Source organism: Vombatus ursinus, unplaced genomic scaffold, assembly GCF_900497805.2.
Source record: "Vombatus ursinus unplaced genomic scaffold, bare-nosed wombat genome assembly UNPS02010219.1, whole genome shotgun sequence".
Taxonomy (NCBI): domain Eukaryota; kingdom Metazoa; phylum Chordata; class Mammalia; order Diprotodontia; family Vombatidae; genus Vombatus; species Vombatus ursinus.
In genome coordinates this window covers 6,825,930-6,853,307 of record NW_020949997.1, presented here as the reverse complement: position 1 = coordinate 6,853,307, position 27,378 = coordinate 6,825,930, and the positions used below count along the sequence as shown (strand labels likewise).

Sequence of the window (27,378 nt, the reverse complement as noted above, 5' to 3'; positions counted from 1 at the left end):
CCTCAAATCCTATGATTGTTATCTCGATTATTATTTTCTATCCCCTATTTCTAGCGCCCAACAATCACAACAAAATAAAGGTCAGGGGCAGCCCTTTCTTTTTTTCATTAGATTATTATCATTTTGTAGGCCTCTAAAATGCAATTCCTGGGGTCAAGGTCAAACACGTTCCAGCCTTTCTCCTTCCCTCTCCCCACCCCTCTTCACTCCAGATCGGCTTAGGGTCCCTGGATAAGTCATTTCCCCTCTCTTTTGGCTTCAGCTTCCTCTGGTGCAAAATAAGGGGGCGGGGGGTGTGTAACACAACCATTGCCTCCCAACCCCAGTCCCACCCCCACCTCCGTCCAGCAAGTGTGAACAAGGGGAAAGAGCCACGACTCTGGAACCACATCAGAGGGCGTGGGTTCAAATCATGAATCTGCGGGGACCTTGGAAAAGTCCCTTAAGCTCTCTAGGCCTCAGTTCTCTCCTCTGTAAAATTGGAGGTCGGACTAGATGACCCACCGAAGTGCTTTCCAGTTCTAAACCTGCAACCCCCTAAAGCCCTAAGCCTGAAAAGAAGAAGCGCTTCTCTTCCCAGGGTCACTCACAAAACGCGGCAGGGGGGCAGCACGCACGCGCACCAGCACGAGCCCAATGGGCGGGACCGGCCAAGGCTGATGAAGGAGGAAGGAACGCCTCCCAGCAACTGCGCTCCTGATTGGCTAGATGCAATTTCAGCGAGCAGCCAATGACTGCGTCGCTCTGGGAACGCTCGGGGTGCGGGCTGCGCCTGCGCGGGAGATTTGAATCGGGGCCGGTGGTGGCTGCTTTCGCAACTTCTTTGTGCGTGTGTGTGTATATATGTGTATGTTCGCTTTGGGAGGCCATGGACGACCCAAAACGTGCCTTGCTGTGAGTCCCTGGTTGGAGGCAGGGGTGGTGGTGGTGGTGGTGGGGATACTAAGTTGAACGATGGGAGAAAGGGTAGGTTTCGTTCCTAGGATTAAGAGCTGGAAGCCCCCATTTTACAGATGAGGAGACTGAGGCCCAGAGAGGTGAAGTGGCTCATCCAGTTTCATACAGGGAGCAAATGACAGGATCTGGATTCGAACCCCAGCCCTCTAAGTTCACAAGAGGCTATGTCCTCTAACAGCCGAGGACTGGGCCTGGCGGAGCGGCGGGGGGAGTGAGGTAGGGGCGGTCGAGTCTAGGGACTGGACCTTTGTTGTTGTCAATGCCCCGAAGTCGTTCCACAGTGAAAAGGGTTGGGAACTTTACTGGGGCACTGGGGTGAGCGTCGGGGGTCTCCCCACTTCCTGGTCATCCCGGAAAGCTCGACGTGCTGGGTTGGGTACCCCTACCTGGCCTCGCTGGCCTGATGCCTTTGCACAGCCACTTCCCCGGTCTGCTGTGGCAAATGTTTGGTCCACTGGCAGCTGCTGCTAATAACAATATTAATGCCAGTGCTAATGATGATAATAATGCTGCTGCTAACAGTAATAATAGTAATGCTAGTGCTGCTGCTGCGACATTTTCAAGAGCATAATTACTTAGGGAACTAACAAGGCTAGACCATAAAGGGAACCTGATACTCTTACAGGCATATAGGATTTAAAGGCAGAAAGGTCCTTTAAAGATCATTTTAGTCCATTCCCTCTCTTTTTACAGACGAGTAAACTGAGGACCAGAGAGCTGTCAGGTGGTGTAGTGGTTTATTTTGTCCAGTGTTGCTCCTTAAATGCATTCAGTTGTCATTAAAAGTATGGGAAAAGAGTAGCATTTAACACCAGCTTTATCTGTTTTTTTGATGTGAAAGCTCCTTGAGGGCAGGGGCCAGGATTTATCATCCCCAGATCCTGACACTGGGCACTGCACATAGTAAAGACTTAATGTTGACTAAATGAATGAATATGATAGTCTTATCAGTCATTCAATCCATATTTATTAAGCACCTACTACGTGGCTAGGTGCTGTGCTAAGCAACAAAGAAAGGCAAAGGCAGTCTTTGCTCTCAAGGAACTCAGAGAGAGCTCATGGGGAGACAACTATGTACAAACAAGATAAATTGGAAATAATCAACAAAGGGAAGGCATTGGACCTAAGGGGCTTTGGGAAAGGCTTCTAGTAAAAGGTGAGATTTTAGCTGGGATTTGAAGGAAGCTAGAGAAACCAGGAGGCGGAGATGAGGGATTCATGCAGGCATATGAGATAGGCAGTGAATACCTGGAACCTGGAGGAGGAGTGTGCAAGGAACAGAATAGCAAGTAGCTGGTGTCTTTGGATCACAGAGTGTGTGTGGAGGGAATGTGAGCTGTAAGTAGACTGGAAAGGTAGTAGGACCAATTATGAAGGATTTTGAACACCAAACAGAGGATTTTATAGTTGACCTTGATCCACTGGAGTTTGTTGAGAGGGGGTAGACGTGGTCAGCCCTGTACTTTAAAAGAAAGATCACCCTGATGGCAGAGTGGAGGATAGACTGGAGTAGAGAGAGACTTGTGCCACAAAGATCAACCAGCAGTCCATTTCAAAAGTCTGGCATGAGGTGATGAGGTCTGTGTGGCAACAAATGGGGGTAATGGCAATATCAGGAAAAAAAAGTATAAGAATTAATGGAATGTTAATACGCTGTAAGACATGACGAAAGGGATAGATTTGGAGATATCTTACAAGACATGTATGAAACGATGCAGAGCGTTGAGCTAAACTACAAAAACATTTTCTTCAGTGATGTGTATCTATGTATAGGTATAAATAGACATATAGATAAATATATATAGATATATAGATATATAGATAAATTATAAATGTATGAAATTAGGGTTAATTTCAGAGGAACAGAACTAAAGTTAAGGAGGACTGTTAAAAGCGTCTTGCAGAAAAAGATAGAATTTAACCTGGGGCTTGAAGGAGGTCAGGGAAGCCTGGAATCGAAATTTGGAAGGGGAAAATTCCAGGCGTAGGGGAAAGCCGATGGAAATGCCAGGAGTCCAGAAGTGGAATGTCTTGTTCAAGGAACAGCAAAGAGGCCAGAATCTCTGGTTTGTAGGGTATATTGAGGGGATTACAGTTTTAAAAGCCAAGAAAGGTAGGAAGGAGCCAGGTCATGAAGAATTTTAAAAGTCATACAAGATCTTATGTTTGATGTGGGAAGCAATAAGGAGCCAATGGAGTTTAATGAATAGAGGGGAGATGTGTTCAGACCAAGGCTTTAGGAGAATCAGTTTGACAAGCTGACTAGAGGATAAACCAGAGCGAGGAGAAAGTTGAGGCAGGGAGACCAAACAGTAGGCTATTGAAATAGTTCAGGTGTGAAGGGATGAGGAGGGCCTATACCAGGGTGGTGGCAGTGACACAGTAGAGAAGGAAAGGAGGTGTTGTGAAGGTAGAATCAATAGAACTTGGCAACTGATAGCATGTGGAGGTGGGTAGAGTCAAGGATGACACTTAAGTTGGGAGGCTGGGTGACTGAGGACTTGGTAGAGCTCTCTAGAGTAATAGGGAAGTTGGGAGGGTGGAATTGAGGAGGGGGAAATGAGTTCGGTTTTGAACACCTTGAATTTAAGATATCTTAGGGGACATCTAGTCAGAGATATCCAGTAAGCAGTTGGAGATGTGGAACTGGAGATCAGAAGAGGTTTGTTGGTTTTTCAGTTGTGTCTAACTCTTCATGACCCCATTTGGGGTTTTGTTGGCAAAGATACTGGAGTGGTTTACCATTTCCTTCTCCAGCTCATTTAACAGATGAGGAAACTGAGACAAACAGGGTTAAGTGACTGGCCCAGGGTCACACAGCTAACAGTGACTGAGGTTGTATTTGAACTTAGGTTTTCCTGATTCCAGGCCTGGGACACTATGCACTGGTCCACCTAGCTAGAGTTTAGGGCTGTATAAATAGATCTGAAAACGATCTACATAGAGATGGTAGTTGAATCCACAAGAGCTGATAAAAACACCAAGTAAAATAGGATAGTTGGAGAAGAGAAAAGGGCCCAGGAAAGAGCTTTAGGAGGGGGCATGACATAGATGAAGATCCAGCAAAGGAGACCAAGAATGAGCAGTCAGACAGGTAGTAGGAAAACCATGAGAGAGCAGTTTCATGAAAACATAGTAGGAAGAGAATATCAAGGAAAAGAGTGTCCAAAGTTGCAGAAAAGTCAAGAAGGATGAGGATTGGAGAAAAGCCATTAGACTCCACAATTGAGAGATCATTGGTAATTTTGGTAAAGGCAGCTTCGATTAAATGATGAAGTTAAAACCAGAGTTAAGAAGAGAGTGAGAGAAAAGGCAGTGTAGACACTGATTGTAGTTGGCCTGCTCAAGGAATATAAAAGATAGAAAAGGGAAGAGAGATGTGATAGGACAGGTCCTAGGGATGGACAAAGCAAGTAAAAGCTTAAGCATGGGGGAGACATGGAGATATTTGTAGAGAGTAAAGAAGTGGTCAGTAGGTGGGGAGAGATTGAAGAGAGTGGGGATAATTAGAAGGAACAATTTGTAGTGATAGCAATGCCTTAAAAAAGGGGAGAGGGGATGAAGTGTAGGGACTAGACGATCTCAAGATTCCTTCTAGCTCTAAAATTAAAGGAATGTTTATTCAGTGCCTTCTTTTATGCTAAACTCTGGGAAGGAAATAGGAAGATGAGGAAGGCATAGGCCCTAACCTCAAGGAATTGGTTTTCTACTTGTGAAAAAGGGGATGCTAGGCAGTACCTTGGCTTGGCTAGATTCTAGGTCCAGCTTTACCATTAACTAGCTGATATGTGAGGTCTGTTCTATTTTTATAATTTTATGTGAATATAAATAACTATAGAATCAAATAGGTTGCCATAGTAGCTATCAGATAGGAAGGGATATCTGAGATGGTTTTATGAAGGTGCTATGGAATTGTGGACTCTCAAAATTGAAGATTTAGAGGAGATATTAGGATAGGATGTTCTCAAGTGAAGGTGTTGCGGTCTGAGAGGTTGAGAACCCTCAAAGACTGGAGTACCGGACAGGGTCATCTAGAATGAATTCACAGACTCGAGCATTCTTTAAGTCAAGTTGGCAAAAAGTTTATTGTTATACTTTTCAGCGGCAAGGATTCTTAAGGAATCTGCGAGAGACTGAGGATGGAGCTAGGGTTTATATGGAAAAGAGCATGGGAAAGGAATGCCAGGTATACTGATTAGGTAATCTAAAGGTCCAGGTGTCTTTGGCAGCTATGGATGGGAAAGTGTAGGAAGTATACCAGACAGGAAGGGAGATGTCAGAGACATGTATGTTGGGAATCTGGCAGGAGGAAGAGTCCCTGGGCCAGCCAGGGACAAAACTCCTTGGGCCAGACAAGACACCCCTCTCTGTCTGATCTGATTAGAGAATGCTCTGCAACAAGGGAAAGTTCTCACAAGACAGGAGTTTACTAAGGAATTAGGAAGCTTCCAGAGACATGATCTTAGGGCTGGGGCCTGAGCAGCCCAGCACTCTCTCACCCAGCTTTGTGTAGCTGTACCAGGGAGAGAGATAAGGGTCTTGCTGGGGCCCACTCATGAGTAGTCCTTGGGCTGGGGAGCAATTATCAGAGATAGTGTTTCTGAGACTAGGGAGAAATTAGGGTCCAAATACAAGCACAAGTACCCAAGCACCCCATCAAAGGAAGCAAAGTTGTGGCAGCAGGGAAGCTATTAGGTCGTTAAAAATAGTTTTGATGATTCCTTTTGTTTTTAATATGAGTAATTTACCAATATAAAGGCCCTCTTTTGTCCCCATGCTTTCTCATGCCCCCTACCTTATGAACTCTGCTTTGTAAATAGTTAAATACAACCAATCAGTACAGCAATAAGATTGTTTGGCCTACATAGATCCCTATCTCTCTGGGGAGAATAGTTGGTCATTCATCTGTTCTCCAGGTCCAAGACTAGTCATGTTAGTTATTCCATGTTCTTGCTCCTGTTAGTATGTTTTATTTACATTATTGTAGTCATATATATTGTTCTCCTAACTCTGCCTCAGTGTATTCAAGTTTTCCCATGTTTACCTTATTAATATGTTTATTAGAGGCAGCTAGGTGGTTACTATAGAGTGTGTCAGACTTAGAGTCCCTTAGTGTGCTACGTGATCTTGGTCATTAATCTCTGTGCTCCGGTTTCCTCATCTATAAAACAGGAATAATGAATAACACCTATATCCCAGGGTTATGACGATCAGATGAGATCATAGATTTCAAGAATGAGTTACATAAATACTAGCTATTATTATGACTGTCATTTATCAGATTCCTGCTGTTTATTATCTCTTACTACACAATAATTTTCCATTACATCCACGTACATAATTTTTCAGCTGTTACCCAATCAGGGAACCCCATTCTGTTTCTAGGATTTTGCTGCCACAAAAAAAAAAATACAAGGAGGGTATATTCAAGGAATATTGAATAATGGTTTGGCTGGAATACAGACGAAGTGTAGGAGAATAAGGAGTGAGTTTTAGCTCAAAAAGATTGACTAAATAGCAGTAGTAGTAGAATAGTCCAGGTTGACTAAATAGCAGTAGAATTGAAAAAGCTTAGGAGCTTCGTTAGGCTACAAGCTCATTATGAGTCACCATGAGTCACATGGCAGCCAAGAAAACCAAGGCTCTTTTAGCTACAGAGAAAGCTGGCTAGAACAGTAAGTCTAGTCACTGGACTTGGAGGCAGGAAGACCTAAGGGTGCAAGCTCTTTGCAGATAAGTAATCTTGGGCCTCGCTCTTGGAGACAAGAGTGGCCCGGATCTCCTAGGGTTGTGGGGAGGACCAAATGCAATACCCACATACAAAGGATTTTGCAAACCTTAAAGCACCATATCAATGCTATTGTGTCCAGGACTAGGGAAGTGATAACACCACTGTTCTTTGTCATGGTCAGATCACATCTGGAATATTTTTCATTCTGGGCAGGCCATTTTAGAAAGGACATTGATAAATTGGAAAGTGTCTAAGATGCTGACGGTTGCTTGGAGTTCTTGCCACAGGAGGATCTGTTGAAGGAACTGAGGGTGTGTAGCCTGGAAAACAGAAGAATAGCTGTCTTCAAGAATTTGAAAGGCTGTCACGTGGAAGAAAGATTAAACTTGGACTTGGAGGGTAGAGCAAATGAAAGTTGCGAAGAAACAAATTTTGGTCTGATATAATGCTAGCAGAGCTATTCAGAAATTAAATGGGTTGCCTCACAAAGCAACAACTTTTCTCTTCACTAGAGATCTTCAAGCAAAGACTAACCATTTCTTAGCTATGACATGGTGGGAGTGTTGTTTAGTTACAGGTTGGACACCATGCCCTCTGAAATTCATGCCAACTCTTTAGCTTCTGGGATTCACATCCAAATTTCAGTGATACTCCAAGGCCCTATGTAGTTTGACTCCAATATCCCTTTCCATCCTTCTCACACTATTTCCCTACCTATGGTCTGTTTGAGCCAAACACAACTACACCTTTTCTCACGTTGCCCTAGTTTTCATACTTTTATTCTTCCTTTCCCACATGCTTGGAATAGGTTCTTTTTGTTTCCAGCTATGGAAATCTCTTTAAGGGTCTGGTATCAATTTCTCCTGAAATGTTTTCTACTTTCACTGCCATCCCTATCCTCATTTGAAAGTAGTTTTCCTTTTTAAATTTCTCATAGTACTTTAGACTCCTCCTTTGTACAACATCTCATACTCCACCTTGGAGTGTAATAGTTTTAAGGAGGTTTTCCATAGAAGTTGCTGGTTGATTGACATATACATATATAATATATATATATACACATAAACTTCATATTTTTCATATCAAAAGAAAAAATAGCTAGAATATTAGGAGGTGGGGATGGGATGGGCTAGGGACCAAAGCAGAAAAAAGACATCATTTTGATTTTTTTCCTGGAGTACAAACCTAAATTAAGGCTTTCAAATCAATACTTTCTCACTCAATACTATCTTTAAACATTTTAAATTAATTGTACTTTGGCCTAATTTTTAAACTTGCATTTCAAGATACATAAGTAATAAATACTATATAAAATCAGAACACACTTTTTCACATTCACTTTCCCACAGTAATACCTTGATTTCATCATTTTTTTCCCAATTTTTTTTAGAATGTTTGAAGCCCATGTACAAAGCTACAGGGGAGATGATCCACTTGACCTTTGGGAAAGGTTAGTATTCAGTTTACTTTTACCTTCTAAAAAGAAACAAACATCAACCTTAAACATTTTTTCTAATATTCTTATTCCAGATATGTACAGTGGGCAGAAGAGAATTTTGCTCAAAATACAGAATTTTTGTCAACACTCTTAGAACGATTAGTCAAGACATTTTTGGATAAGAAAAGGTACCACAGTGATCCAAGGTTCATTAACTGCTGTGTAAAATTTGTGAGTATGTTTTTAGAGTGTTATTGAAACAAATGTGTCAAGATATCAATCATAATGCCTAAAATTTTTAAATTGAGTTTTTTGTTTTGTTTTGTTTTGTTTTGGTGAGGCAATTGGGGTTAAGTGATTTGCCCAGAGTCACACAGCTACAAAGTGTTATGTGTCAGAGGTCACATTTGAACTCAGGTCCTTCTGACTCCAGGACCAGTGCTCTGTCTACTGCTGCCGCCTAGCTGCCCCTAGAGTTTATTTTTAATAAGAGGACTTTTTATTTTGTTCTCCAATCTTTCTCTTAATTGTGCATAGCAATAGACAATATTATAATTACTGAATAAAACTCATTAAATCAAAGAAAGACTTTTAGGAGAGATGAGAAGTTGAATGGGGAAAGAAACTGCACTGTTGATGGGGAAAAGGTGTCTGAATATAGATTTCATTAAGAATATCAGAATCAGTTAAAAATCTATGACTAACTTAGGAAAGATATGGGGTGGATTAGAAGGTGAGATAAGACCAAAATCTCTATAAATAGTTAAGTCAGAATTTTCAATACCCAAGACCATGAGAAGAAGATGGGCAGAGGGCTTAGTGGACTTTTTGGTTGTGGAATAAAAGAAGTGGTATATTAGGAATAGGACAACTAAAATTAAATCAGTGGATAAAGGGGCCTGTGTAAGAAGTCAAAGTGAAACAATTCAGACTCTTGATTTTAGAATGGCAAAGGCTAATCAGAGACATGATCAGAATTTTGCAATATTTTGAAATATATATGAATGAAATAATAAATGCATTAATAATGTATTAATAATGAATACCCTTGTTTACCAAATCCCAGGATACTGGAACTGAACAAGAAACTTTTGAAATTTGATAGGAAATTTTAGGACAAATTAAAGTGCTGCTTCACACAACAGGAAATAAACTTGTGGGACTATCTTAGACTTAGTATAAGGAAGAATTATAAATAGACTAAAGACTTAATACAGATTTATGGATCATAGGACCAGAAGTGGCAGCTAAGGCATATTTAACTTTTAAGGTTGCCATTAGAGGTCAACTATGCCCTTCTGCAACATAATACTTAGGGTCTCTGGCAACAATATCAGGCAAAATAGAGCCCTAGGTTGAACCTGGCATAGGAATTGCTGTGTTACTATGAAACATCTGAAGATAATGTCTTCTTTTGCTTTCTGAACTAGGCTGAATTTAACAGTGAACCTCATCAATTTTATGAATATATACACAGCCAAGGGATTGGTATCAGGTCATCAGCTCTGTATTTAGCTTGGGCTCAGAACCTTGAAGTCCAAGGAGATCTACAGCGTGCCGGTGCTGTTTTTCATAAAGGAATTCAAAACCAGGCGGAACCTGCAGAAATATTGCATCAAAAGTACAGGTAGTTTATCAGATTTCTAAATCTGCTTTAGTTAAGCACTATTCCTTGCAAGCACCGTTTTCCACATTATGCAACACAGTACTCATTCTTGGCAAATACATATTGCCTAACCATCTCAAACATAGCTGTTGCTTATAAGTTGAATTTACCCTCTTCTCTTACCTGTAGCCAATAAGTAGGAAGTGAATTGTTTGACTAATTCTGAAGAGCAGAATATTAAAGGCACTTAGCAATCACTTTTCAAAAATTATTCCCCAAAAGAATGAGGAGGGGAAAAGTGACCAAGATTACAGAAGCCCTTTTAAATGCTTTTGTATACCTAAGAATTTGGGGAATAGTTTATGCATGTATCAAGGGTATACTTTGACCAAAGCATGAGAAAGGAACTTTTGCAGACAATTCTACAACAGACACATATTAATGGTCCCACAACTGACTTGGAGTTTTAGAGTCTACAGTATCCCACTATGTTATCATTGATTACAAAAAGGCATTTAACCCAGTAAAGCAACACACGTTCTTAAGTGTTCTTCAATATTGTCTCTCTAACATATGCCACAGTTATATAAAATTCCTTGATACAACATTAAGTGTTCAACAGTAAGTGAAACCCCAAACAAGAAAATCTGCTTGCTGAAGGTCTTGATGCTGCTTTTAGGAAAATCCAAACAGAGATGGAATTCCCTTTAAACAGTTCTATAGATATTCATTTGTGGATGAGATGTTGATTACCTTGAACTTTTGGTCTTCTTCAGTAAGATCTAGTCTTTCAAAGGAAATCTGCTTATCCTTTCTCATTGGAAAAGCCAAGCAAATGAAAAATTTGTTGCCAAGATTATGACATAAATCTAAATAGATAGCCCAATGATGTAGTTGATCAGTACATAACTTGGATAGGCACTGAAGATGGCCCTAAGGTGGGTCCAAATTGAGTAAGAGGAAAGGAGAATAGATTCCTTTGGGGCAGCAGTGCAGAACATTCAGTGATTCCCTGAGCTGCTTGTTGCTGCATATACTTAACTTAGTATTGTTGGGGTAATTCTACATGGCTGCAAATGATATAATGTGACCATATCAAACAGTTCAGTGTTGCAGGTGGACCAAAGGATAGTGATGGCACATAAGGAACCTGCAGCATATTGCCCATGATAACTTGTATGCAAAAAGTTAGCACTCTTTCAGCTCTAAATCTATGATCCTATAAGTAACAAAAAAGATATCAAGAGTGCGTATGATTAGAAAAGAATAGTTGGCTGGTTGTGTAGCAAGAATGAGAAGGTAAAAAAGATATGTGAACAGCCCAGATCCTGAACCACTAACCAAAAAATATTAAAACAATCAGAAGAAGGCCTGTAGCACTTTAGATAGATTACCTAAGGCTAATTTTATAGAAAGTCATGGACAAGACTTGCATAGGATGAAGTATGGAGGGTTCACAATCTTTATTGTTGGAGAGAGTACTCAAGGTGGTAAGACCCATTAATGGAGCCATTAACCTATATGGTATGACGAACATTTATAAAGTTTGTTTATTCAAAGCAACCCTATTATATTTCATGTCATGTTAATTTACATGAATTTATCGGTCTCTTAATAGGTTCATTTCAGTTTCATTTTCCTTTTAACAAAATTGCATGTTTAAAGTGGTATCTACTTTTGGGTGAATTTTATTCTTAACTCTTACTCTATTTTTAGTTTATTCCAGAACCGATTCACTGGAACACATTTGTCAGCTCAAGGTAAAATTACATTTTCCTAAGTTGAAGTTGTTACTAATTTAGACAAAAATAGCCTTTAATACCTAGAATGCTGTACTAGATGACATAGGAGGATACAAGGTAGATTCCCTGTAGACAACACTGTTTAAGAGCAGGGAATATGCTCAGCAAAGTTAGCCACCAATTTATAAACAAGTTAATTGTAATTATTTAATTGTATAATTAATGATATTTAAGATAGTTTGCAAAAATCTGTTTAACCTGAAGAGTATCTGAGCTATAGTACTATTATCCTAAGATATGGATCTTGGGAACCATGCAGGCCGAATACATGAATGATTTCCATTACTGGATACAAGGATAGCCCTAAGCAAAATTTTAAATTAGATGAAATTTCTTTAACAACCTCCTGTTTCTCTTTCTCTGGGTGTCTGTTGTTTTCACACAGCTCTCCTCCACACCAATTCAGTACTCCAAACTTGTCCTTCCCCTCAGAGTTCTTCATGTTACAAAATAACCCAATTCTGTAGCCCCCATACACAATCCCTTTTCTCTAACGAGGCAGCTCCGACTAATTCACATCAAGGTTTGGATGACTGGTAGCTAGCACCTTAATTTTAGGGATTTTTATATTTCTTTAACATACTTATTAGCAGAACTAAATCACTAGTTTTTGAAATTTCAGTTACTGTAAGAAAAAAATTAAATGGGGGAAAAAAATTCAGGTTACATGTGGGAGGATGTTTTTAGCCATGAGGAGGGTGGGAGATGGGGTGCCACTACCATAAAGGTAGACCAGCCCTGCCTGGGAATGTGCTTCTAGGCTTAATTTTCCTGCTTTTCATTGTTTCTTCTTTCCTCTGCTTCTAAATCCACAGATTCTCAAAAGACTCTCAAATTGAGTTTTTTGGTTAGTTGGTTTGTTTTTCACAATAACTATTTGTCCATGTGCATTGGTTGTCCTTTAATTCAAGGATTGCCTGCATTTATTTTATATATTTCACAGTGTTGGGCATCTAGTAGTTACTTGGTAAATAATGATTGGAATGAATATCCCTCCAAAATGAGAGCTCACAAAAGTCTAGGTTTAGGGGATCATTCTTTTTTTAAATTCCATCCTGCTTCTGAAATTTAATTCAACAAATATTTATTGTGCAGAGAAACACGCTAAATGCTGGAAAGAATCCACTCCAACAAACATGTATTAAATACATATTACTTTAAACATTTATTATATTAAACAGAGGATTGTGAGGTACTACAGAACATACAAAAAGAATAAGGTAAAATTGGATCAACAAACCCGTTCAGTTCAAATTAAATACTAAATTATATGTGTTTAATGCTACTTAATAATGAATAAATTCATCTCCTCCTTGAAAAGATCACATTTCAACAATAGTCTCAAAATGACCTGTCTTGTTAGTTGAGCTTACTAGAATTTTTTAAAACTCTTTTCATCACTTGCAATTATTAGTACTAATTAGCAGAATGATTAGAGTGATTAGAAGAGAGTCTCTAGGAAGCGTTCAGTAAATAATGAAAGTAGTTATATATGAGCAATATGTGAATAATATATGATCTTCTCAAATTTATTGCAAATATAGCTGTAATCTTTTGTTTCACAGCCTTGCTTGTTATGAATTTTTATTTGACTAATTATTCCATTAATTTCTTTTTCTTCAGAACCCCTCCGAAATTCTCAAATTTTAAATCAAATGACAACAAAAAGATCACTTCAAGAAAATGGTGACCCAGCTTGCATTCCTAAAAGTCAGGTAGCCAAAAAAGAATAGTTATACAAACTCATGGAATGACTAGGAATGGTATTGCCCAAAGTCGTTGGTCATTGATCACTTAATAGAATTTGAAATAGGAAAACCAAGTAGACATTTGAGAATTTTTGTCTTAAGGTGAGATTTTAAGATGTAGCTAATTAAAATTCATTGGCATTCTGATATTACATGTCAAAAATAATTATTTTATTATTATAAAATATCCCTTAAGATTGGGGGAAAATCTGCCATAGAAAATATAGTTATGTTATTGTCAGATTTTGGGGGAGAGCACTTAAGTCCAGCACGTGAAGACAAGAAGTTTATACTTCAGTCTGATCAGTGTCTGGTAGAGTAGACCAGAGGTATCAAATTCGTTACCCCAGTGCAGCTGCAAAACTCCCCAGTATAGCCTGAACCAGTTGACTGTTGTTGTTGTTGGTTTGCTTGTTTGTTTGTTTTTTGAGTTTGACACCACTGTAATAGACCATTGCCAGATTATGTGTTGATAGATGTCTTAAGATAATTTAGGTACCCTTCTCCCACATCAAGTAATGTATTGTATTGTATTTTATTTTATATTTGGCTTCCAGTGATTGTCAGTATCACAGGTTTTATTTGTGAGATAATTTATTGCAAGATAAACACACTGAGTAGAAACCTCAAATATTAGTGGTAACATATTATTGGTTTTAAAAAAAACAAAGGTACTTGATTTTTTTTTAGCAGTTTCAAACTATTAGGCTGAGTTGATTGGGTAAAAATGTATTTTAATGCAAAGAATCCATTGCATTTTTTGTCTACTTTTATTTTTTAAGGATCCACTTCCTTCTGCAGTGCAGTCATCTATTCACAGTAAAGAATCAAAAATGCAAGTACAGTCTGTGTGTAAATAATTGATTTGCTTTAAAGCAGAGCAGGATAAAGTATACAGTTGTAAATGTATGTACCATGTCTCTCCATTACAGAGAACAACATATCATCATTTCTAAATCAGGTTATTCAGTCCAGCAATCTTCATTAGCATCCAGGAGTGATATCAAGCAAGTCTGTATGTACTGCAAAGATAAGCTCATTTGTGGAGATTCAGAATTATCCTTCGAGGAACTGAGAGCTCGGAAACACAAGCAAATGAGAAAACAGAAAGAATGGGGTATTTATGATCTTGCTTTTTATTTGACTTCTTGTTCCTTATCTCAAGGGCCATGTGGTCCAGCTTATATTGCATAATAGCCTCCCCTAGGAGAACTTGCTGAAAGGAGCCCTCAGTTACTCTCAAGAGAGCTGAAGAGCATTCTCCTAAATCCTGACAGGAGAAGTAGCTAAGGGTTCACTATGAGACTCTCACAGGTTCCTAAGTCAAATGAAGTTAATTTCTTCCCATTTAGTTCACTATGTTATGGACTGAATGCTGCCATCTTAGTCATGCCTCTTAAATACTTGCCCTATGCTAGATCAATTTATGTCACCAAATTGACCACAACTTACTTATTTCCATTGTTTTAAATCTGAGAAATCTGTGTAAATTCTAAGAGAGCTGTTTAAATCTGAGGAATCTCCAGTGTTTTAAATCTCAGCTTCTATCATAAGTAATCTTGATGTCATACAGTATTCAAGCCTATAATACTGGTGAAAACAAGTGACTTATGGCTTTCATATAGCTTTCCCACATTTGCCTTATATACTGCCACCTTCAGTTTGAAAAAAGAGTTATTTGAACACGGACAAGCAGCAGCTGACACCAGTAATGTCCGAGATTTTAATCAAAATTAATCTTTTAACCTTCCTTTGTTTAATTGATGTAATCTTTGCTTCTTGGGGTTTGACACATTCTATCTTTTATCTTTTGTTCCCCTGCCAGCTTCATCTGTGACACTCTTGGTTTGGTAGTGTTTAGTTGGGTCTTGTTTCAAGAGTTCCATAAATTTTTCTCCTCTACTTTACGTAGATTTATGGGGCGATACTGCTTGTAATCTTCCACTGTACTCCTCTGTAATGTTATAGAAATGACTTTCTATTTTAAACTGATGTTGCCCATCACTAACTCTCTCTTCTTGGCAAAAAGCTGGTATTTGTTGGATGAAGTAGTTTCTAGACTCTTGACTTGTATGCAAAAGTGGTGAAAGGAATATCATTTCCGAAGTATTTGGACGAATTACGTAGCAAGAGTGAAGAATAACAGATGGACAGCCCACGTCCTCTACGGGTACTCACAAAGCATAAAAAGACCTAGAGGAAGGTTTCTGATGTGTAGATCATTTGTAGATCATATGAATAGGAAGCTCATCAGTTAGGAATGTGGGGATAGGCTGCCATCTATAACAGTAGAAGAAAATACACACACGAATGAAATTCTGACTTCATTGAAGGATTTAGGGTCTTGTGATTTCTACAAGTAGTGTTCTTAAATCTCTAGGTAAATTATTTCTTATGAAGAAAAGATCCATGATTAGCATCTAAGTTCATGGGTGTTTTCCAGGATAAATACTGTTACTGAAGAATTAAAAGTGGACTTTTACGTACTCTGAAGATTTGGGTGAAACATAGTGAGTTAAATCATCCCTCTTATGGAGAGTCTATGTACAGTAGGCTTCCCCTCATAATACAGAAACCTTACATAGGATTTCCATATGTTTGGAATTTATTGTGATAACATGAATTTTGGAGGAAGGAAAATAAACCTACTCAGATTTCAGTGACCATTGAACATGTGAATCTGTTGGATTCTATCCACTGTGTTCTGGTTTTTCCTTCCCAGGCCCACCCCTCCAAAAAAAATCATCTCTACTTCTGAACCATTAATCAACAACATTAAGTGAGCACAAACTGTGGGAGCAAAAATGTATTTTTATAAGTAAAAAACTTGAGAGGCAGTGTGGTCTACTGCCCAGAAGGCCAGCCTTGAAGTCAAAAAGACCTAGGTACAAATCCCTTCCTCTGACACCTGCAAACTCTGTAACCACAGATAAATCACATAATTTGCCAGAGCTCCAGGCAACTGTCTTAAGATTATCAGTTACAGAATATAGTGATCTACAATTGGTAGAGGAAGTTTCCCACAACTGATGAAATCATGTGTCCAGAACCCTCTCCCCAAAACACCCAGGCTAAATAACAGAGTATTAAGCTACATACCTCATTCATTTGGATTCAGAGCTACTAAGAACTAGCAAAAACTAGGCTATAGATAGCTGCATTCCATGTGGTAATGACTTAATGTTGATTGCCATTTTAAAAATGTTTCTAGATTGATTTTTTAATGAACATTATCATATTTCCTTTGAACTGTTATGGAGGAGTCAGTCTCACTGAGTTTCTCAAGAACTTGCTAAGTTTATATGCTGTGCTCACAGCGACTCTTCTTAAGGTGATCCAAATTGGTTGCTGAAAACTTTAGTACATTGTTATTGGATGAATAAGTGTACATGTGTGTGTGTGTGCACGTGCGTGTAAGTAAGATTAAGAGGCTCTGAGCCTAAAAAATATTATTGGGGTAGACCAACAAAGATGTAATGAAAATAGTAAATACACTATTTCAGTAATATCATATTCCTTAAACTGTTTGGTATGCTCTGTCAGTAGAAATCTCACTTGACATTAAGTCCAGAAATTACTCCAGCTTAAAAAACAATCAGTCCTGAAAATCACCTTTGAGCATGTATAGATATGTCTTACGGACTTCATCTTATATATAAGGCTTTAAATTAATGTGTTTTAATGTATTTTTACATCAAGTGAATGAAGACAAAGAATACTTAAAAAGGAAAGAAGCCGATGCTTTTGAGGATCAGCTTTTAAAACAGAAAATGGATGAACTTCACAAGCAGTTGGCTGAAGTGATGAAGACATCACAGGGAAATGCAGCCGCTCTCCAGGGTCGAGCTGAGGTAAATTCAACTGGGCAGACATTAACAGCCTATTACAAATGAAGCTCTGGGGATGTAATGAAAAAAATGAAAGCATCTCTGCCCTCCAGCTTATGTTATACAGGGTAGAAGTGAGTGGGCTAAGCATGTGCACAGATGAGTGGTTAAGTATCATAGTAAAATAAGAGGGAATTTGGAGCCAGGAAAAGCTCTGCAACTTTGGGCTGGGAGAATGAGGGGAGGCCTTCCAAAGGAGCTGGCGCCTGGGCTAAGCTTTGAAGGAAGAAAAGGATTCTAAAAAGTAGACAGGAAGGCATGGGGAGGTACTGTTTTCTGACCCCTAAATTATAAATGGCAACCTATTCCATATCAAAGACTGGGCCTTCTTCTAAATCTAAAATTGGTCTTTAGTGCTATAAAGAGCTATGTTATTCTCCCTATTATAACATTTACCAATTCTATTTTATTGGTTAGTGGCTTTTGGAGTTTTAAAAATATTTTTAATCCAATATGCCTGCTAGACTTTTATTCTGTTTCAACATTAATTATGTCACAATTTAACGAGAGGTCAAGTACTGAGATAGCCATGGCTACAATTTCTCCTGAAATTCTCAGCAAACTGTAAGGGTAGGAACAGACTAAGAAAGGAAGTTTAGACTCTACTTTCACATATATTTGAACCTAAAATTTCTGTGACTTAAACAGTTGAGGTAGTGTAGCATAATGGATAGAGTACTGGGCTTGGAGTCAGGGAGACTTGGGTTTAAAAGTGACCTCTGAAACTTAATAACTTTGTGACCCCGGGCAAATTATTTAACCTCTGTATGCTTTAAGCAACTCTAGGACTTCCCTGCAAAGTTCGCCCACACTGACAAATTCTAGATTATTCTCATATTCATGTATAGGCTATTCATAGATTATTAAGGCTGGGATAGATCCTAGTCCAACCTGCTCATTTTGCAGTTAAAGAAATTGAGGCCCCAGGGGTCAGGCAAACTGCCCACGGTCACACGACTTCTAGAAGACTCAAACCAAGTCCTATACTTTTGACTATAGTTCAATTTGCTTTCTACTAACCATAGTATGACAGTAAAAATAAATGTTCTCTTTATTTTAAGAGAGTTCGAGACTCTAAGTCTGTTAGCCAGTAGAAGCAATCTTGGACTTCTGAATCATCCTTCTTTTGCATTTAAGTATTTTTCTTGTTTGTTGGTAAGACAAATAATATAGCCACGCCTTAGCAAAATATTTATACTTCCCCACAAACACACATTTTTGAAGTGGTGACTGTGTTTCATTTTTCCTCCAAAGATAATTCATCAATCAAGCACCCATTGTGTGCAACTAGTAATGAAATAATCTGAACAGAACAAACTATTTTTGCTTCCTAAACTGAAAGGGGGTTCAGTAGGTAAAAAGTTTAACTGTCAGGGGTCAATGATTAAAAAGATGCCAAAGTTATCCCTATACATGGAAAAGGAGAGAAGTATGTTTTATGGTAGTTGCTTCCAAAACTATCCAAGCCCCTTCTTCCCAAGAGCTGTCCCCATTTCCTCAGAGATATATACAACGCAGAATGAAAATTAGTAACAGTCACAGATTTTAATAACTAATATAGCAAAATTAGAATTCTCCAAGTCCAAGGTAAAAACACCAACAAAGGGAAATCAGGAAGTGAAAGTATCCACTAGTTGGAGGCGTTTGCTCCAAAGGAATAGATACTCTTTACAAGACTGAAGTTACCCATTAGTAATTTTGAACTTAATTTCCTTTTTGAATTCACTTTAAAAGGCTCATCCAGTATGTGTGAGGCCAAGTGCACGCTTCCCACAAGAACCAACTGGACCTCATCAAGCCAGAAATCAGCAGCCCTCAGTTAACATAAGAGACCAACAGCTAACGGTGTCTCCTGCTGTACCACTCCCAGCAAGCACCACTTCTGCTATCTCAGTGTTACCACGGGTCAACCAAAGTGTTACGTGTCCTGCCTCTCTGAGGCCCCAGCCAGGAACAGACTTCCCAGTTGCAGTATGCAGAAAAGATGCCAACAAAGCACAGGAAGAGCCTGGAGAGGGTCAAGAACATCACCGGGTCCGAGCTAACAACAGCAACGTGGATATTATGCCTGATCCTTTTCAGAAGCACTTGGTGTCTTCTCATGATCTGGAACTTAAAGAACTGTATGTATAAAATAACCTTTTTACTGTTCATATTTATATAAGTAACAGTTGCATTAGTGAATGACTAGGTTATTCTAAAACTTCCCCCAACTTCCAAGATTTACTCTAAAAGAAGCGTAGTGTTTACTTCATTTCATGGTTCCCTCTTGAATCCATCTTTTTCCCCATATTAAAACTCAGCTTGATACTTCTTGATATTTACTGAAGAACATCCAACTGTTAAACCAAAATTATTTTTGCTTGCCAGTCTTGAACTTGGATATGTAGGGTAATTGTTAAACCAGACAAAGCCTCTGATACACAATCTCTTCATACGTGTTTCCTTCAGTCTCCCAAGGGGAATTGTGTGAGATTAATATCTAAGATGCTCTCTGCCAAAGTAAAACCATATAATGTCTTGGAGATTTTAATTTTGAGAGATTTTTACAAGTTGGTGTTTTTAACTTGCACTTTGAGAATTCTAATTTTTACTGTACTAGTTATTGAAATCTGTGATTGGCATTTGGTTTTCATTCTCCATTGTATATATCCCTGAGGAAATGGGGACAGCTTTTGGCAAGAAGGGGAAGGGATAGACCAAAATCCTGCATCTCTCTTAGAACATGCCATTCTCTCTTTTCTCTAACCTCAATAATGCTTGCTGGCACTTCACCAATTCCTTTCTTTCCCACTACTTTAAGCATGTGCCTCGTAGCTGCCCCTTTATTTCCAATAGATTCAAGCCAAAAGTATTTTTGATACTAGCAATTAAAGGAAAGAGGGTACCAAAAAAATCCCTTATAAGTTTATAGAGTTAGAGAATAATCTGATTATAGCCCAAGAATCTTTTCTTAATTTTTTATACTAACCTTAGAGTCTATCTGGCAGTAAGGCATCCTGGATTTAACTAGCCTCTGCTCCCCCATTACTAACATCAGGCTCCTCCATATGGAGCTGCAGTCTTGCCTGGAAAACAACTTTGTGGTACATCTGCCTCTTAACTTTACTCTCCCAGGACTGACTGGCCTTTTCATCGAGCCATGCACTACATATAACTGCTAAAATTCCCCTCAGTTACAGTTTCCAGGGATCATTATTCTCTAGCAGAACTTCCCAGTGTCTTCCTCATCAACACAGCCACAGTCCCTTCTCCAGAGTGACTGTTGCCACAGCATTTCTCCCCCTATATCAAGGAAAGGTGGCATTTTTATGCATTAGTTTAAAGTTACTGATAGCAATCTACATTCCTTTCCACAGAGCAGGACAGAAAATGAGTGGAAGGAAAATATAGTAGCCACCTAGTGACCAACCCATACCTGAACACTACCTCCGTGTGTGACATACTCAACCAGGAGTGCATCCACCCTTAACTTGAATGCCTTTTAGGAAGTGGAACCCAGTAACGCCTAAGGCAACTTCTGCATAGTTCTGTGCTGGACTTTTTCTACACATCAAAACGAAGTCTGCCTCTTCAACTTCTACCCTTTCTTACTAGGTCTCCTGTCTTGGGCAAAGCAGAGCAAGCCTAATCTCTCTTTCACAGAATAATACTGAAGACAATTCATGTCCCAGTCACTCCCAATGTCTGTTCTCCAAAGTACTCCTCATTTCCTTTGATTAATGTTTCTATGACATTTTTTCACATTTTCACTCTAAATTTCTAAAGACAGAGCATGCCTGTCTGGAGTGGTGACCATTTCCTCACAATGAAAGGAGATGGGTGTGTGTGTGTGTGTGTGTGTGTGTGTGTGTGTGTGTGTGTGTGTGTGTGTGTGTGTGTGTGTGTGTGTGTGTGTGTGGTGTCCTTTATTCTTAGGAGTTGGTTGGTGCTACTTAAAGGAATCCCCCAAAGTCAAATCATCTATTTCTAATCTGTTAAAAATAATGTGGGGCATATTTGCTGAATGCCATTTTTGTCTCCCAGTCACATTTGTTTTTAAAATCTGTGAAAAGATAACCAGAAAATTAGGAAAGAAGTCCAAAAAACTTTTTAATGACATAATAGGGAACTTAATTTACTGAACAACTAAAAACTTGCCAATTCCCTTGTATGGTTAATGCATTTAGTTAAATTGGGTTGGATTTTTATTAGGAGGTTCTATTTTGTTTTATTTTTTCTCCCCTTGATGTAAATCAGTCTTTTGTAAATATACTTAATCATTTTGGATTAGGAAAGTGTTCATATTACCAGATAGTTCCTAGTTCTGGAAGTATCATTGGAATTGGCATAGGTGATGCTTTATCACTGGTTTTGAGGCTGGCATTTAATACCTGTTTCATGGGGTGCGTGGTGGTGTATGACTAAGAGACATGGTACACGAAGGTCTCCAAAGACTTGATAATGAATTTCACACAGAGAACAATGGATAGGCACGTATAAGCTGTGAGCCGGCCACTATGTGTAACCCATAAAGACCTTGGAAGGAGTAGAAATGTCATCACAGAAAGAGATGATAGGAAGAGAAATGAGAGATAACCATTGGACCATTGGACAGCCCAAGGCCTCCCTTTCATCCTCACAGTGTCTGGAGAAAGCACATAGGGTGTACCTTCTGTGGCAAATTTACAGGAGGGCTCATACAGAATGGGCAGGTATGGGTGGGTTGCAATCTGTACTGTTAGAGGAAACATTCGATCACACATCCATTTGAGTATTTAATACTGGGCATTTTTCTTTGAGGTACAACATATCTATTGATCCAGGTATATTCTTGAGTGTTTAAAAAAATCCATCTTTAGTTTGGAACCAAGAATGGCTAGAAGAGGAGGAGTTGATTGCTGTAATCTGATTACTTATTTCTTGAGGATTTACTTAATATAGTAATTGCTTATACTCCAGTTAACAATTTTTTTCTTTTTCCATTAGATATGTGAATAAAAATATTTATGAATCAAAGCTATATACTGAATCACAGATTAAAGGTAATTACTCATATAACCAAGTTTACTTATGAAAAGTTATCCCCAATTCATTACTGATGACAAAATACCCAGGTCTGTTTTGTTGCAATGGAAAAAGTAACCTCTATCCTTCAAGGAGCCTGTGGTTTGGATTTAATCTATTTAGAATACAGGGATTGCTATAAAACTTTTTATATTTTTTTTGGTTATCGTGGGTCTTTGAACACAAGATGAGCTCTATATATAATAATGTGCAGGTTAGAAAAGCATGAATGAGTCTTTCTACATTGTCAATTCAGTACTGAATATTCTCGCTATTTGTCCCCCTTTTACATGAATGAGTCTTTCTACATTGTCAATTCAGTACTGAATATTCTCGCTATTTGTCCCCCAGGCCTAGAACATTGTCCTTCCAGATCTCCATGACTTAGCACCACTAGCTCCTTTCAAGACTCAATTCAAGTGTCACCACTTTGAATAAACCTTTCCTGACTTCCCCAATTAAATGTCCCCCACTCCTTTATGTCCTCTATTCCTCTGCCTATCCGTGGATGTGCTGTATCCCCTCAGAAGGATGTAAGCTCCTCAGGTGCAAGGTGTCTCATTTTTGTATTTGTCAGGCCCCTAACACAGGGCCTACGTGTTGTAGGTGCTTGATATGTGCTCATTGTGCGATATGTGGGGCCATGGAGAGAGCACTGGGGGAGAGGCAGGAGATGAAGAGTCTATACTCCAGCTTGCCGCAATCATAACCAGATTGCTGAACTTCTCTGTATTTGATATCCTTATCTATAAAACAGATAGAGTTTATGTCTCAGTAATGATGTAAGGATAAAATAAGATTCCTCTCAGATGGAGATTGTTAGGGCCAAGGGTGGCCTTAGAGCTCATCTAATCGTATCCACTCATTTTACTAGTGAGGAAACTCAGAGATGTGCCCACAGTTAAGTAACAAAGCAGTGACAGAGAGTTGGAGCCACGTTGTCCAGGTTCTCAGCCCAGTGCTTTTTCCTCTGTGAAAGTGCCTTGAAGAAAAAGGTGCTATATAAATGAAGGTGGTAGTGTGGTTGTTGGAAATACATTACTGAAAATGTGAGAACAAGTAACTGACAGTGAGAATAAAATTTACCTAGAAGTAGTAAATCTTTGCTGAAAGTTTTGATTTCCCTTTATGGTTCTGGTACCATTCTGACACTCCATTTTCTTACATAATTTACATTAGCTGAAACACCTTTACTTTTTGGTGTGAGTACTTCTCATGTGACACCCAACACATCAGCAGGAATGATACAGGCTACACCATCAAGAGTCCAGCCTTCACCCACAGTTCACACCAAAGAAGCTCTAGGTAAGGGGCCTTTTAGACTACATCTGGCCATGCATGGCTTAATGAAAATTCTCTTGTAATCATTTTGTAATGAACTTTTCCTTTCTTCTTTTAAGGTTTTATAATGAATATGTTTCAGGAAACTTCACATCCTGAAGTTTCTGTTGAAGACGATAAACTTTCCTCTCTGAATCAAGATGATGATGCATTTAAGGACCATTCACAAAGTAATGATTTCTTCCCTTCATTTTCATCAGATACATATTGATTCAGCTCACACTGTCCTAAGATCTATGGGGCACATCAAGAATTATAAAGATATGGTCCCTGGCCTGGGTGGGATTACAGTCTAGTTGGTGAGGTGAGAAATTACAGAACAATAGTAGACTAATAGGAGGCAGCTAGGTGGCTTAGTGGATAGGGCACTGGGCCTAGAGTCAGGAAGACCTGAGTTCAAATCTGGCCTCAGACACTTAATAACTGTGTGACTCTGGGCAAGTCACTTAACCTGTGTTAATCCACTGGAAAAGGAAATGGCAAACCTCTCCAGTGTCTTTGCCAAGAAAACCCCAAGGATAGTATGGTTTACGGGATCACACAGAGTCAGACATGACTGAATGACTGAGCAACAGCAGTAGACCAATATGATTAAATGACAGAGACAGTGAGCACTAGAGGAGTTTAAAAAGGAAGGGAGCACAGTGGGTTGGGGTGACCAGCAAAGACATCACAGTGAAGGTCAAACTTGAGGTGGGCTTCTAAAAACAAAAAAAGAGTAGGATCTTCTGGGCTGGGAAAATGCAGAGTATTAGAGGATGTGGATTCAAATGCTGCCAATGATACTCATCACCTGTGTGATCCTGAGCAAGTCACTTCAACTCCCTAGATCTGTTTCCTCCTCACGATGTGAGGGTTGGACTAGATTGTCTCTGAGTTCCGTCCCAGCTCTATGATCTTGTGAGTAAAGGTTCACAGGGACTGTAAAAAAAAAGAATTGATTGATCATAGGAAATGTTCTTTGTTAGCAGATAAGGCTGAAAAGTAGGTATGGGGATCAGATTGATCCAGAGCAGAGGCTTGAATGTCAGTCTGAAAAAAGTTTTTGGTTTTTTTTAATAGGCAATAGTGAAGTAAAGTGATGAAAATAATACATTAGATTAATTGAGTAGTGATTTTGCAGGATTAATTAGAATTAAGATAGGCTAGAGGGAGAACCCTTAGAAGACTTGCAGTAGTCCAAGCATAAAGTAATAAGAGCCTGAACACATGAGCTCTCAATGGGAAAGAAAAGGAAAAGGTAAAGAGGAGAAATTTTATAACAGAAGAATCAGTTGAACTAATTAAATATGAGTAGAGAAGAGATTAGAGATATTTGAGGTTTGAGGTCAGGGTGGTTAGAAGAATGCTGGGACCATCGACTGAAATGAAGTGGAAATGATTGTGGAGGAAAGATGATGAGGTGTTAGCCATTGTCAAATATTAATCAGAAATGAATTTTTAAAAACTATAAGCCAAGTAAATAGTCATTTTGTAAAAATTATATATACAGCTTTTTAAGGTACATTTGTATTTGAAAGAAACTTATAAATATCTGAATGTGTTTTGTTCATAAGTAGAAAATTGGGACTGGTTACCTAAATATTTGAAAAGTTGATATTGTTACTTTGGTTTCAGAAACCAGAAAACTTAGTTGCTTTCTCATTAATAAACAAATTATAATATAAAACATGTTAAAATGTCGTTTTTGTAACATCAAAATTGATGATATTTAACTGTCTTGCAGAGCCTATACAACCCCTGGGAGCTTGGGGAATTAATGATGTCCCTTCTGTGTCACCTGCTTTTTCCATCTTTGAAGACGGAAGTAAAGAAAATGCTGGGTAAAACAACATAGTTATAATAATGTTTGGGGTAGGGGAATGGAACATTACATAGTCCTGTAGGATCAAGGATTTGAGTGCTAAAGAGACTTAACAGTCATCTCATGTAAACCTCATCATGAGACAGTACATATGTACAGGGGGAAAAGTGCTGGATTTGGAATCAAAGGACCTGAGAGTTCAAATTCAAGCCCAGCCACTTTCTACATGTGTGAGCTTGGGCAAATCATTTTCCTCCAGGCCTCAGTTTCCTTATTTATAAAAAGAAGTTGGACTGGATTTCATCTGCCATACCATTCAGCCCCTAATCTATGAACTGATGATGTTAGAGATGAGAAAACTGAGGCCCAAAGGGGTTAAATAACTTGCCTAAGAAAATTTGGATAGTATATAATATATAGTATATAACCATCCCTCATTCTGAGTAAAATTAAATATGTAAAATTTGGGCACACAGCATTTAAAGAGTAGAAAATGGTTTTACATTACCTGAAGCTTCAAATGATGGCCATTTTCTAACTGGGGAATATTGACTTCACTAATAGATGGCAGCTGATTGTCTAGCCTAGCTCCATTAACTCGATGAAAATTCTCTTCCAGAGATAAAATAAAGAAAAAGGAAATTTCAAAACATGGGAGAAAGTCATACTGTCTAGGGATTGGAAAGGCTACAGAAAAATCTTGTAAAGAAAAAATGAGCTGCTAGGTGCAGGAGGGGAGGGGCATGATTTCCAATTTACCACCAGACCTTTTCCTTTTGTGCCAGAGCTTTGAGTGAAGTATTTAGGATTCCCTAACCCATCCTTCCAGGAGAATAAATCTCTAGTTTTATGACAAAAATCGGTTAAATTCAGGCGAATAAATCTCTAGTTTTATGACAAAAATCAATTAAATTAATTTGTTTTATCTAGTTTTGCATTCATCTGTTTCACTGGGTAAAGGATGTCTACACTGATAGAATCTCATCCAACAGGACAGCTGATTTTTTTTTTTCTGTCACCTCCATCTTTTCAGCTTATTTAGTCTGTCTTGTTTGCAAATTTGGCATTCTTCTGTGCTACTCAAATTTATTTAAAAGATTACCAATCTTTTCTAGATTAACACAGCCTAAAAATAAAATCACGGGAATCAGATTCTTTGGTGAACGACCTACAAGCATATCTGCTTCCAAACCAAATGTAAGTATAGTGGAAAGAAACCATTCAAAAAGCCTAATGAGCTTGAAATTGTTCAACCCTTCTGCCACAGCCATTAAGGGGACCATAATACTTATTTATTCAATCATTCCTCTGGGAAAAAAAATGTTTATTAAACAGATGAGAAGAAGCTAAGAGAAAGATTGCAAGAGGAGATGACTGGGCTTTTAGTCTTGGAGAGAGAGGACAAATGGGATTAAAGATAGAGGTGGAAGAATTAGCCTGAAGAGTAGCTTCCTATGACTGAAAGAAAGGACAAGCAAGTGGACAGTGCTGCTGAGGGGTTTTGAGAAACAAAGTTGTGGTAATGAGGGAGTTCCTGTAGTTTGGCATCAATCTTCTCATTAATTAGAAGGTGAGGGTGAGAGGAAAGGAAAAAAGGTTTATCCTAGGTAATCTAGGCTGTGAGAAAGAGGGTTAATGAGAGTAGAGTAAAAAGAATTGTCAAGTATCAGCAAGAGCCCAGTTGTAGTGGGCTTCCTGTGTTTCTCTAGCACTGTTCAACAGCCCTGGAACTGAAAATGAGAAACTGAATGGTAGATTAACAAGTGTTATGATAATTAAAAAAGAATATATGTGAAAGAATTTTTGAAGGCCTGACAAATGTAAGGCATTATTTTATAACATATGTTTAGAAATGAGAGTCCTAAAACTTTGGGATTTGAAGTTAGTGAAATTGTAGCAGATTACAAATGTGAAGAAGTATCTAATTCATTTTAGTGCCTTTAGCTTATCTTTTCAAATAGCTTGTGAAGTAATGAAGAGTATAGATGTTCACAGTTCTTTTGGGTAGGGAAGTGGGC

At 38.6% G+C, this 27,378-nt stretch overlaps 1 protein-coding gene across 1 annotated transcript in view; it reads left to right on the top strand.

Annotated features, from left to right (window-relative positions):
- The first annotated feature begins 790 nt into the window (after positions 1–790).
- Positions 791–27,378, top strand: part of BUB1 (BUB1 mitotic checkpoint serine/threonine kinase) — a 49,599-nt gene continuing 23,011 nt past the window's right edge. The window contains exons 1-15 of the mRNA XM_027853962.1: positions 791–894; positions 8,079–8,138; positions 8,219–8,357; positions 9,557–9,753; positions 11,449–11,492; positions 13,158–13,249; positions 14,065–14,117; positions 14,215–14,399; positions 16,982–17,133; positions 18,904–19,292; positions 22,138–22,193; positions 23,395–23,520; positions 23,616–23,726; positions 25,283–25,379; positions 26,476–26,557. Of these exons, the coding sequence (XP_027709763.1) occupies positions 869–894; positions 8,079–8,138; positions 8,219–8,357; positions 9,557–9,753; positions 11,449–11,492; positions 13,158–13,249; positions 14,065–14,117; positions 14,215–14,399; positions 16,982–17,133; positions 18,904–19,292; positions 22,138–22,193; positions 23,395–23,520; positions 23,616–23,726; positions 25,283–25,379; positions 26,476–26,557 (1,809 nt within the window). The 5' untranslated portion in view covers positions 791–868. The remainder of the gene's footprint in view (positions 895–8,078; positions 8,139–8,218; positions 8,358–9,556; positions 9,754–11,448; positions 11,493–13,157; positions 13,250–14,064; positions 14,118–14,214; positions 14,400–16,981; positions 17,134–18,903; positions 19,293–22,137; positions 22,194–23,394; positions 23,521–23,615; positions 23,727–25,282; positions 25,380–26,475; positions 26,558–27,378) is intronic.